The sequence below is a fragment of the Melanerpes formicivorus genome, unplaced genomic scaffold (assembly GCF_026170545.1).
Source record: "Melanerpes formicivorus ecotype bairdi unplaced genomic scaffold, bMelFor1.0.p_v2 SCAF_98, whole genome shotgun sequence".
Lineage (NCBI taxonomy): Eukaryota > Metazoa > Chordata > Aves > Piciformes > Picidae > Melanerpes > Melanerpes formicivorus.
In genome coordinates this window covers 1678322-1689545 of record NW_027142450.1, presented here as the reverse complement: position 1 = coordinate 1689545, position 11224 = coordinate 1678322, and the positions used below count along the sequence as shown (strand labels likewise).

Genomic DNA, 11224 nt, shown 5'->3' with positions numbered 1-11224 from the left:
TCCTTCTATGTTTATGAATTTGCTCTGCTTGTATGCATGCAAGAGCAAGTTTCTACCACTGGGCATCACATATGATTAATGACATCAGTTCTAGAACCTTGAAATCTTGAAAAATCTTGGGCAGTCTTAAAAATATAGGAAGCAAGAAGGTTAAGCCAAATCTATCAAACAGTTAAATATATTCCACAAAACAGCGACCTCCTATAACCAGCCTACAGTGTGTTATGGATGAGACAGGAAAGCAGTCAGCAAACCTTTGGGCACAAGCTTGTCGCTGCACTAAGTATATATGCTTTCTAATCTGGAAATGGCCAAACAAGGTAAGTACAGACTTCTTGGAAAGTGTTACTGTCAAACTTTGTCAAATTCAGGCAGGTGAGAAATCTCATTTAGGAGCTTACAACTTGAAGAGAAGACAATGTTAGATTTCTGTTATTTTCAGGGAGCGCTAGGTGCTCAGTGGTAGCGTACCCTTTCTGGCAAAGAAGTTTTAAGCAGTTTTATTTTTACAGACCTCAGCAGCAGCAGCAAGTTTGAAATACCTTATTTCTGATGTCACATCCTGCACTAAGATTTGTTTACTGTTTGATTATAAAAGAGAAGCTGTACCTGGTAACAGGTACCATTAGCTCAGTAGATTGGCAGCTGAACCAGACAAAGCATGGCAGTTGTTTCCAAGTCATGATGCTGATGTCCTTAGCAGGTGGTGTCATGATGCTGACATCCTTAGCAAGTGGTAAAGAGGAAAGTAAGACATACAGACAGATCTGGTTTAACAGACTCCATTTACTATTTATCAATTATTATCTTTGTAGATCTGTTCAATAAAACTATATTTTGTATAATAGATTATGTCATTGCAAGTATTGCACAGGCTATATTCATCTGGACGAACAAGATAGAGGAAGGTTACTGTCATTTTTAAAAAATATATCATTTAGCACAATTAGACCCAGCACAAGAGAATACTAACTATTTTAAATGGGTAATCTCATTTAAATATGCACAGCCATCCCATTTCAGCTCTACTGGATTAGAGAATCCAGAGCATTAGAACTGGACAGGGCACAAAAGAGGCCTCCTCTCTGCAACACACTCTCCTTGGCTACTGGCTTCCAAAGGCATTCAGTGGGTCATCAAATGTGCTTAGTGTCTTGCTTTCCTTGCTTTCCAGTTTTGCTTCTGAAGCTGCTTGGGAAGATTGGCTTTTGGGAGTGGGTATCTTGACTTTGCTGCTAGAGAAGATATCATCTAAAAGAGAAAAAAAAATAAAAAAAGATTTTAATGTGAAGCAACTGCCAAACAGAAGTAACATTGCACATACATCTCCAGCACACAGCAGTGACTGCCAAGGACATTCTGTGATAAATAAATGCTTTCCTGCTGCTTATGATTCTAGATACATTTGTAATGACATATGTGAGAGCTGTTAGCTGTAAAACAAATTAGGAGTATTTTTTCTTCTCAGTAGAGCAGCATAACACTTGCATTTTATAACATGTTCAAGATCTCACAAGCATTTGAGAAGTACTAATTTAAACCTCTACAATAAATTCCATTGTTCAAGTGCCAGATAACATCCCTTTTATCTAGAGCATTAGTTTCTGAGGAACCTGAGAGATCCAAGAGCTGTGAGGTTGTTGCCAAACAAAATAAGAAGAGAAAGAGATGGTACTTGCTAGCAACTACTGTTGCAACGTCCACTAATCATAGGAGTCTTTAATCTACAGCACAATAACACAGCATAAGTCACTTGAGAACACAACACAGCTCAGATGCAAGGAGGCAGGCAGCTACAACTGCCATCCTGCTGGATGTTCGAAAAGTCTGTCTACAGTTCAGATTTCCCATTGCCTTCCTTGACACAAGCATTTAAGTTATAACTAGGACTACAAAGTGGAAAAATATATAGTTGCTATAAAGACAGAGTTCTCTTCTGAAAGATACAACAGGTAGAAATTAAACCCTCCAACCCAGACACCCTCTGCCAGCAGCAGAGCTTGCTGTGGCTAGTGCTGCTTGTCTACAGTTGTACTCCTGCAAAGAGATGGAGCTGCTACCATATGCATGCTGAAGTATTGCCCTGAAGTTTCCTGGGCACACTCAACAGCCTATCTATTTTTATACACAAAGGTTTTAATTTAAGATACTCAGATCATGCAGTTTGATTAGGAGGGGATATTAAAAAAAATTTACAAGACTGAGATATGTGAACCAATAGTGATTCACAAGGCCAGTGTAAGTAGCACATAACTGATCTTGAGTTCCTATTAAGAAAATGCAGGTCTTATACAGAAGCTGATATAATTTACTAGTCCAGAGTATGAAAATTAGTATTTCAGCCTTCAGCATGCATCCCAACCTTAAGCAGAGGTCAAGCACAAAGTGGCATATCACAGTGTGCTTGCCTTTCTCTTCTCGCTATTTCTTCCACTCCAGCACGTGTTTGCAACTGTGATGATCACAGGGATTACACAGGAATAATCCAGGACAGCATTTCAGCATAAGAGCAGTTTAGAAAGGCAGTAAAACAGAGTAATCCTCTACTGGCATAACTCCAAAACAAGAAGCTATCACATGGATTAACTTTACTGCAGAGGGGAGGTACAGTGGGTGCTATAAGTAGCAGAGGTATCGCTCCCATTTTATAACAAGGCTTAAGGAAAAGGAAAGTTTTGGCCATGGAAAACTGTATTTGTCAATGCACAAGAAAGTTCTGTCACCATTTTGCAGGCTGGCAGAGATGACCTCAAGATGCTTGTGTCATCGGCTATAGTATCACTGAGGAGGTTAGGAGGCTAAAGACCAGCAAAAAAGAGTTTTTCTAATACTGCCACCACAAGCCTAACATAAATGTGGCAAATAGTGGTAAAAGCTGTGGTAGGATAAAGGAAAGCAGCCTGCAGCCTCCACTTCCCAACCCCTACCCTTCAAGCTGCACCCACTTAATGTTTTATTTGCAGCAGAAAGGATCTCCCAAGACAACAATGTACAGCCCCGATAAAGGGCTACTATGACAACTGAAGCCAATGCATAGGCAAGTATCAGTTGTACTACTCTACTGGCAGCAGGGAATCCTCACCATCAAGCACCTTCTCTGTGCTCCTGCTGGGTGTTCTGGGTTCTAGCTTTGGGCACTAAGAAGCCACATACCTATGACTGCACCACAGAACAGTCATCACTCTAGAGGAAGATGAAGTACAGTCTATCAGATACAGGGTACTGTGGATGCCATAGGGATCAAGATCAGATGTAACATCAAACAACAATCTGTACTGCCAAAGTAGATGTCAAACACAGAAAGGCGAACAACAGGTACAGTTGTGGCAAATTTTCCAAGATACTTTCAAGAGGCACTCTACAACTTTCCCCCCCCCAAACAGGTCTGGGGTTTTGTGCTGAAATATTTGGAAGGGGTAGCTATTTGCAAAATACTTTCATTTCCTATAGGCTACATGAAAACACATCAATTATTAAAATAAGATATTCTGAGTATCCAAAATATATTTCAACTATCTTGCCTGCAAAAGTTTAAGTCTTATTTTTTATATCAACTGAGACAGTTTTGGAAATCCCAAGATATTAATTCTTTGGTAACTTTTCTAACAAATTTACAATTTTCTACCAGGTTATTTGATCAGGCTGGAATGCCAGTGATGAATCAGGATTCAATTTGAATAGATTAGAAAGAAGGAAGATTGACAAAAATCAAAGCTAGAGAAGGCTTTTTTTTTTTGTCTTAGAGGAAAAGAAATACTTGCAATCCCAAAGAAAAGCTGTAAAGATGAAGAACTTGAAAACAGACACAACAGCTGATCAAATGACATTTGGTATCTCCACAGGTGAACAAGAAAGTATGTTTTGCATCATTTCACATCACTATATGTGATCAAATTATTTGAACAAATTACATGGGGTAAACTTTTGCTCTCAGGTGTAGTATTTGTAAATTTTTCTGAGTATACACAGATATAAACAAACTCTTAAGGGCTCCAAAGCAGTCAACACAACAGTGAAGGTGGTGTAGGAAGATAAGCTAATTTCTTCACATCAGTAATTCAGTTGAAAAAATTGAAGTGCAAATCAAAATGGATAGTGTATCTCAAAGATGTAACAACTAGTCTCTTACTCCTAACAAGAGTTTTCTAATTCCCACAGCTGAGGAAATCCCCACAGAAATGAAACTATTCCTTCTCCCAGAAGAATTATATATGCCCTCCTAAACCACTTAAATGGCATGCTAGCTCTCAACATTTGAAAAGTTCTCACCCAAAGTTAAAATCCAACAATTACCAGAGATTTCAGAGCAGTTGAAAACCTGAAAGCAAGCAAAGGATTCTAGAACATTTCCAATGAATACAACTCAGGAAAACATTATGGGATTAGCAGTAAAACATTAAGCACCTACCCATATCATCATCAAATATGGATTTTTGTTCCACCTTTTTCTTGGTTTTCTTTTCTTTTGGTTTTACAGTGAGATCAGCAAAAATATCAATGTTATCATCAAACAAATTAGTCTCTGGCGTTCTCTCTTTTGCTTTGTTCACTGGTTTAATTGCCTCGGTAGCAAATATATCATCCTTGGAGCAAAACACAGAGATCATTAACACACAACACACTGAAAGGAATAGTTAAATTATCTGTACACAGCATCTGAGATGTTTAGATGACTGACAGACTTGGGCATCTGAAAACTACGTCCTTTGTCCTCCCAGAGGACCTGGTAGAAGTGCACTGGCACAGGATTGTGTGCAGATCAAATACAGCACACAGAGGCTTTTATCAGCTTCTCAGTCTTGTTTGAACTGCTATGCCTTGAACAGGCATCTGACAGTTAAGAGTCAAATACTTCACTACTCTGAAAAGAGTAGTAATCATAGCTATGTTGTCACAGCACATTTAGTGACATACCTGCTTTGCGTTAAGGCTGCAACTTTTAATACACTATTGCTAATCAGGAGGCGAACAAACAAAGGGTTTCTATCGCCTGGTAGCGGAGAGTGATTGACAATTTACTTCACTATCTATCCTGCATGCTCCATCCTATTGAGCAGCCTCCATTAAGCCTGTGTGTAAGCAGAGGGGTCTGCACAAGGCCCTGGACATCAAAAGGCCAAGGTGGCAGGCTTAGCTATTACCTCAAAGATATCTTGGGCAGTAGGGTCGACAGCTTGCCGGACAGCAGATTTCAACTCCTTTTTTCCAGTTTTCTGATAGGTGAAGAGAGAGTCTTCCTCTTCCTCCAAAAAAGGTATAGGGCTGCTTTTTGTTGAAGATTTTTGCTGTACAGGCTGGAAGAGATCATTATTGTCCTGATCACCTAGAACAGACAAATCAGGCTTTTTCTCCCTGCTCTTGATGGGTTTGTTAGCCACACTGTCTGCCATTCCATCCTTTAATTTTGATTGTGCAGCTGATCTGAATGCTGAGCTGCTTGCAAAAAGGTCTTCTGATTCAAACAGATCATCCCCTTGGTCTGTGAATTCTGGAGGAAGAAGTTTGTTTGTCTCAGCAGACACAACACTGTCATGAGCTGGTAGTGACAAGCCAGAGAGGAAGTTTTCTTTGGACTCTGTTTCAGTAGCTAGAGGCTCCTTTAAGTTTACTGCTGCTGACATCTGTTTTGGTAGAGAGAAATGCAATTCCTTAGCACTGTCCACTTCCTTGCTCTCTTCAGACTCTTGGGCAGCTAGACGACGGGCTGTTCTGCTTGGAGGTCTTCGTTTTCCTGTAACTTTGATCCTGGTCTGCAAGAAAAAAACAGAGCAGGGTCATACAGAAAGAAAAAATCACACACACTTCACAGAAGACAGGTTAGGATTCTTGCAATATTTCTTTGTAACAGTTCCTCCATCACAACACTCAATTAACATGCATAACCTATTTCTTACTATCACACTGAAACTGAATTAACTATCAGTTCTGCTGACAGCTCTGGTTAAGTTACAGCCCTGTGACTTAAACAGCTACATGTACATTAAACAAATGCTCAGTTGTGAATCTTGAGCAAGGAATGCTGAACAGTCATTGATTTAGGGTATAGGGTGAAGTACCAGGAACCATCCACCATCAGCTCAGTATTCTCCCCATTTTCCAGAATGTGCAAGTGGGACATTTGAGCTTGGGGCAGTTTGCAGTAAAGTTCAAAAAGTAACCCATGATTTTTGATTTGCTGCCCTATAGTCATTTCACAGCAGCTGGAATTGGGGTGAAAAAGCAACAGCACTTACAAGATAAGATGTTATGCTAAAATATCTTAATCTGTAGGAAAAAAACACTGTATTTGGGGAATATACACACATATCTTTAAAAGGCACAGAATTAGGCATATGCATAGAGCTAAGAATGTAGTAGGCTTAATTTTCTCTTCAGTGGTCCACAGAAGTGAGATAGGATTAGATTTTTACACCTCCATTCAGATAGACCACACTGTTTGCAGGATTTACACACAGAAGCACAGATTCCTACACGAGGACAGGCTGTGTTTTTAATGACCCTTTCCATCATCCTAAATACTGAGGTTACCTTATTGGCACTGTGCAAGGTATCCGCTTGCATAGGCTGATCAAAGCTTACACCTTGCTCTTCATTGTTTCCTGCAGCAGAGAAGGCTTCATTGTTCTGTACATCCTTGGGCTCATGCAATGGAGTGTCCAGAACTGGTAAAGGAGACTTTACATTGGAGACTTTAGGCATTGCACCAGGTAGTAAGGCTGCAGGGTTAATAGCTAAGTTAGCCTACGAAACAGAGAAAACAAAAACATAGAAACAAAAGGAGATTACATTAATATCGCTCAAGAGCAAGCATGGCTCCAGAGAAACAGCAAGAACTACCATATGTAGACATTTAATTTCTACTGCTACATTTGCCTGGCCTTTCTCACACCTACACACTTATTTTGTCTATGAGCTTCAGGAACAGCATGGCCACGTTATATCAGACCAAACACCTATGCAGCTCAGTACCCTGTTTAAGGACAATGGTGGTTCTGACATTAAGAGCGATACTGGGATATAGACAGTAATTAGTCATTTCATGTCAAAAGGGGACATAACCAGAACCCCAAAGCCCTAAGAGTCTCTAGAAGTACTTAAAATAGAGCTGAGAAGTATAAAGGTCAAAGAGGAACCCTCCCTCTCCCCCCTATATAGAGTAAAAGTGCTGTGCAGAATAAGATCTGAAACAGGAGGGGGAAATAATATTAAACATGCAATGCAGAAAAAATAACAGAAAATACACCATCTGAAAAAAAATAAAGAAAATATTGCAAGAGTAAAGTAAGAAAGTAAAAAGATTCTGTTTCAGGCAGAGCCATCAGTAAGGCAAGGAAGATTTTTCTTTTTTGACAGTTGAAATGCCAATAAAGTTAATTACTTGTAGCTTTCCAATCCGAGACGAGGGCTCTTTGGTTTTAATGGAAACAGGACCTGGAGGTTTCTGCACAAAATTACACTGGATTAAACAAGTGGACAAGTTGTTATCAACCAGACCATAGTCTGCATTTTAATACATCTATAGAAAGCAGCTCACTGCTTACCAATTTCTTCCAAAGATATATTGTTATCACCACAGTCTACTGACAGAGCTATGGTCACTCAATTTTCAGCTTCAGTTCCTCATAGGCTATAGACCCATCTTCATTACCACACTCATTCCAGCCTCCTTCTACCCAATATGATATTTTCCCATAGTAACTCAACTTCCATCTTCTCCAGGTCACACACACCTGTGAAATCAAACTGTCAGCTACCCTCCCTCCTTGCTTATTATCTTCCATAAGATCATCTGAAGTCACATTGACAGATCATGATATAACTAATTTTTCTCTTGCTGACTGGCCACAGACTTCAGTGAAGACCACGAGGAAGCCAAAAAGGCTGAAAAATATAAATTGTACAACTCAGCCTCCAAAGAGAACAGCCTCAGAGAAGTGAGTGCTCCTCTACAGAAAGCAGGCCAACAATGCCAGAAATAAGTCACGACTGAAAGAGGAAGAGTATCTGTTTGATCTGAAGACTTTGGTCAATTCCAGGACTTGGGGATGAGCCAAATCAGCTAAAGTGCTCTTCCCAGGGCTTTGTGAGCTAGGCTGTACATTGTTGTTTCCATGACTGGGCAGTTGGAGCTCCTTCAGCCATGTTTAAGTAACTGGGGATTTGCAAGGGTTATGACACTGATTTGGGGGTCATGATAGCATGACAGAGGAATTCTAGTGTCTGAGGGGATTGTTCTCCACTTAAACACCTGTGCTGTTCAGCTGAAACTCAGACAGGCTGAGAAGGCAAGTGTGACGTGCGGTTCAACACTTCAAGGAATACTTCACCATAAGGGAAGACAAGCTAATTAACTAGCCTTACAGACATGCTCTGTGTTCCTCAGCCCAGGGAAGAAAAAAAACAACACCCACTTCTCACAATGAAAAGATGATCTTCTACAGATGGAAATTCAACACACAGCTCTGGTAAAGCACAAGCCAGAATTAAGATCCAGACTGCCTCTCCCAGAGACTACTGGCTCTGCAGGATTAAGGACAAGAGTAGGAGTCTTGTTGGCTCACAAGGATAACATTCTTAATAGGCACAGATTTGTGCTGCATGCCTGATGTCCTGAGAAAGCCTACCTATATTTTAAAGATCACACTCACTTCAACAGACACTCACACTCAAGAGACAAATGAACAACCCATTTTCAATTCAACTGGACCTGGGGTAAAATTCACTGTCTTGAACTTTGCCCTTACAAGTGTGTGGGCAAAGAATAAAACACTCTATCAATACATTTAAACTCCTGGCTAGTTACTGCACCTGCTGATAAGCAAAGACAAGTTTGGGCACGCATTATTGCTTCGCAGGCAGTGAATCCAGGCATTAGTTTTGATCTTTTTGAGAGACTTAGTGAAAACATAACATTACATCTCCTTTTTCTTTGCTTGCTGTTCAAGGCACAATATTTGAGTACTTGCCTCTGTAGTTACTGCTTTCAGAACTTCATTTTGTTTGGCACTTAAAGCATCTTCTACGTTACTGCTCTCCAAAGGTGGACTTGTACTGGCCTTAGATGTTTTCTTCTCAGCTATTTTCTGAAAGCATTAAGAGCACAAGTCAACATGAACTGGATAAAAAGCATGGTCTGCAGATTAAAAAACTAAACAAGCAAAGCTTTTTAAAATCTCTCTTCCCCCTGAAGCTAGGCCTATCTTTCAACTCTGCACTGCATAGCAGGCATTACTTTTATATCTGCAATGACAAGGGCCTTTTGCTCCTCCACTTCTCATGCACAGGACAGCAGGGAACATAAAAGCACAAAGCTAGCTAAGGAACACTGCTATTTTTATGTTTTCAAGCAAACAAGTTCCATATATAGCTGCCAAGCACTAATTACTTAAGACCACAGTTCTTTGAGAACTGTTTCCAGAAACTGTTGCCAGTTTTCTATCCTAACTTCCAGCTATAGACATGAAAATAGAAAAAAGTAAAGTTGGCTTCTGTTTAATTAAGCTAAATACATTTAGAGTAGTAGTTTAGCATGCATGTTTGACTTTGACCCCAGGCCACCTATAATACCATGTAGTTCATTACTGCAGCTGCTCACCCTCTAGAAACAATCTAGTGATCATAAGGATTTTAATACTGCATTCATTATCTTAAATCAAACCAATGTGCAGAAACTTTAATTACCTAAGTCACAGGGCAAGAGTCATCATGAACTACAGGGAAGTAATATTAGCAAGCTAAGCAATAAAATCATGTAACAATGCAAACTCTACTACTCTGATTTCTGCTCAGGTGTGTTCTCTTACATCTAAGCCAGTTCCAGGGCTGGAAGAAAAAAATAAATTAAAACCAAACAAATAAAAATATTTAAAAATAATAATAAATCAATCCTCTCATCCTAGCTTTGGTAGGTCTATTGCATCTGTTTGTTCCCTATGTCTTCAAGATCACAATAGCCACTTCTATTCTCTCAGACAGATATAAGAAGTCACTTCATTTCTTGTGGGAACCCATATGGAAAAAAACCCTTCCATGCATTTATTTCCAATGTTTTATAAAAGCCATTTATGCTAGAGGAACAGATACCGGAAGGTTTGGTTTTGAGGTACTGAAGAGATCATCCTCATCATCATCCCCAAAAAGCCCTCCTCCAGATGATGGCTTCAGGATACAGTTTGCAGACTATAGAGACAAAGGATAAAGGAAAGATGTGTCACAGACCAAAAGCACAACTCCTTCAGCCCATGATACCTGAAGTGATAATAGCACTTGGCCCTCCCTGGAATTTAGTGACTTCTAAGATGTGTTCAAACAAGGAAACCCGATAGGCTGCACGCCTATCAGCAGATTCAGAGGAGAACTTTGAACTCACCATTGATTTCTTAGGACTGGCAAAAAGGTCAACATCTGGATCATTGTCCTTCTGAAGTTTGTGACTGAAGAGGAGCTCTTCATCTTGAAAGACTCCAGTGCTTTTGGGCCAAGTATTTTTCTCAGAAGCCTGCAAGGAGAGGTAAAAAGTCCATATGGTGAGAAACTTCCTCTTGAAGAAGGTTATTTGCTTAGTGATAGAGCATGTTACAATTCACCTAAGGCTACACTTATGACCCTGGTAACAAAAAAACCCAACTTCCACTGCCACTTTGACCAAATTTGCAAAACTTAAACTGTAAATATTTGTATTCACAGTTCAATTTGATGAGAAGACATTAACCCAAATATATCTGTTGACCTGAGATCCAGCTGCTACTATTTACCTGTAAAGTTTTCTTAGAAGGAAGAGGGGTAAAAAAAGAGAAGGGAAAAAACCAAAGGCTTTCAGTATGTTACCATGGGTATACAGTAAGGTTTATATTTCACCACGATTTTTATGCCTTGAGTTTTTCAGCTGAGGGTGTAGGACAATGAAATGAGAGGAAGAGAACCTGGTTAATTATCTTCTGAAGCTAACTTTTTAAAGAATAAAATAAGATCAATTTAAGGAAAAAAAAAAAGAAGTTGAAGGTCTGCAAAGCTATTACTGTTGCTAGATTTCCTATTCTCCTCCTGTTAAAGCAAGCACATCCCTCCATGATGAACAAAACATACTGTCAGCCTTTGGCAAGAACTTCTGGTGGGGGGCAGAGTTGACAGTCAAACCTATCACATTATCAGTTCTCTGCTATCTGGTAAACCCATACCAGCTGCTTGAACATGAAAAGTTATGTCTTTCTATGTCACTGTATGC

The 11224-nt window shown here is 39.7% G+C and overlaps 1 protein-coding gene across 5 annotated transcripts in view; it reads right to left on the bottom strand.

The window, feature by feature from the left end:
- Positions 1-768: 768 nt before the first annotated feature.
- Positions 769-11224, bottom strand: part of LOC137455386 (WASH complex subunit 2-like) — a 33109-nt gene continuing 22653 nt past the window's right edge. For 3 of the 5 annotated variants that reach the window (XM_068166136.1, XM_068166140.1, XM_068166138.1), the window contains 8 exons: positions 10370-10498; positions 10084-10179; positions 8967-9083; positions 7379-7456; positions 6529-6741; positions 5142-5750; positions 4409-4583; positions 769-1251 (listed from right to left, as the gene is read on the bottom strand). In XM_068166136.1, coding sequence (XP_068022237.1) covers positions 1106-1251; positions 4409-4583; positions 5142-5750; positions 6529-6741; positions 7379-7456; positions 8967-9083; positions 10084-10179; positions 10370-10498 — 1563 coding nt within the window. In that variant the 3' untranslated portion in view covers positions 769-1105. The remainder of the gene's footprint in view (positions 1252-4408; positions 4584-5141; positions 5751-6528; positions 6742-7378; positions 7457-8966; positions 9084-10083; positions 10180-10369; positions 10499-11224) is intronic. The other 2 variants (XM_068166137.1, XM_068166139.1) reach the window with 2 other exon arrangements.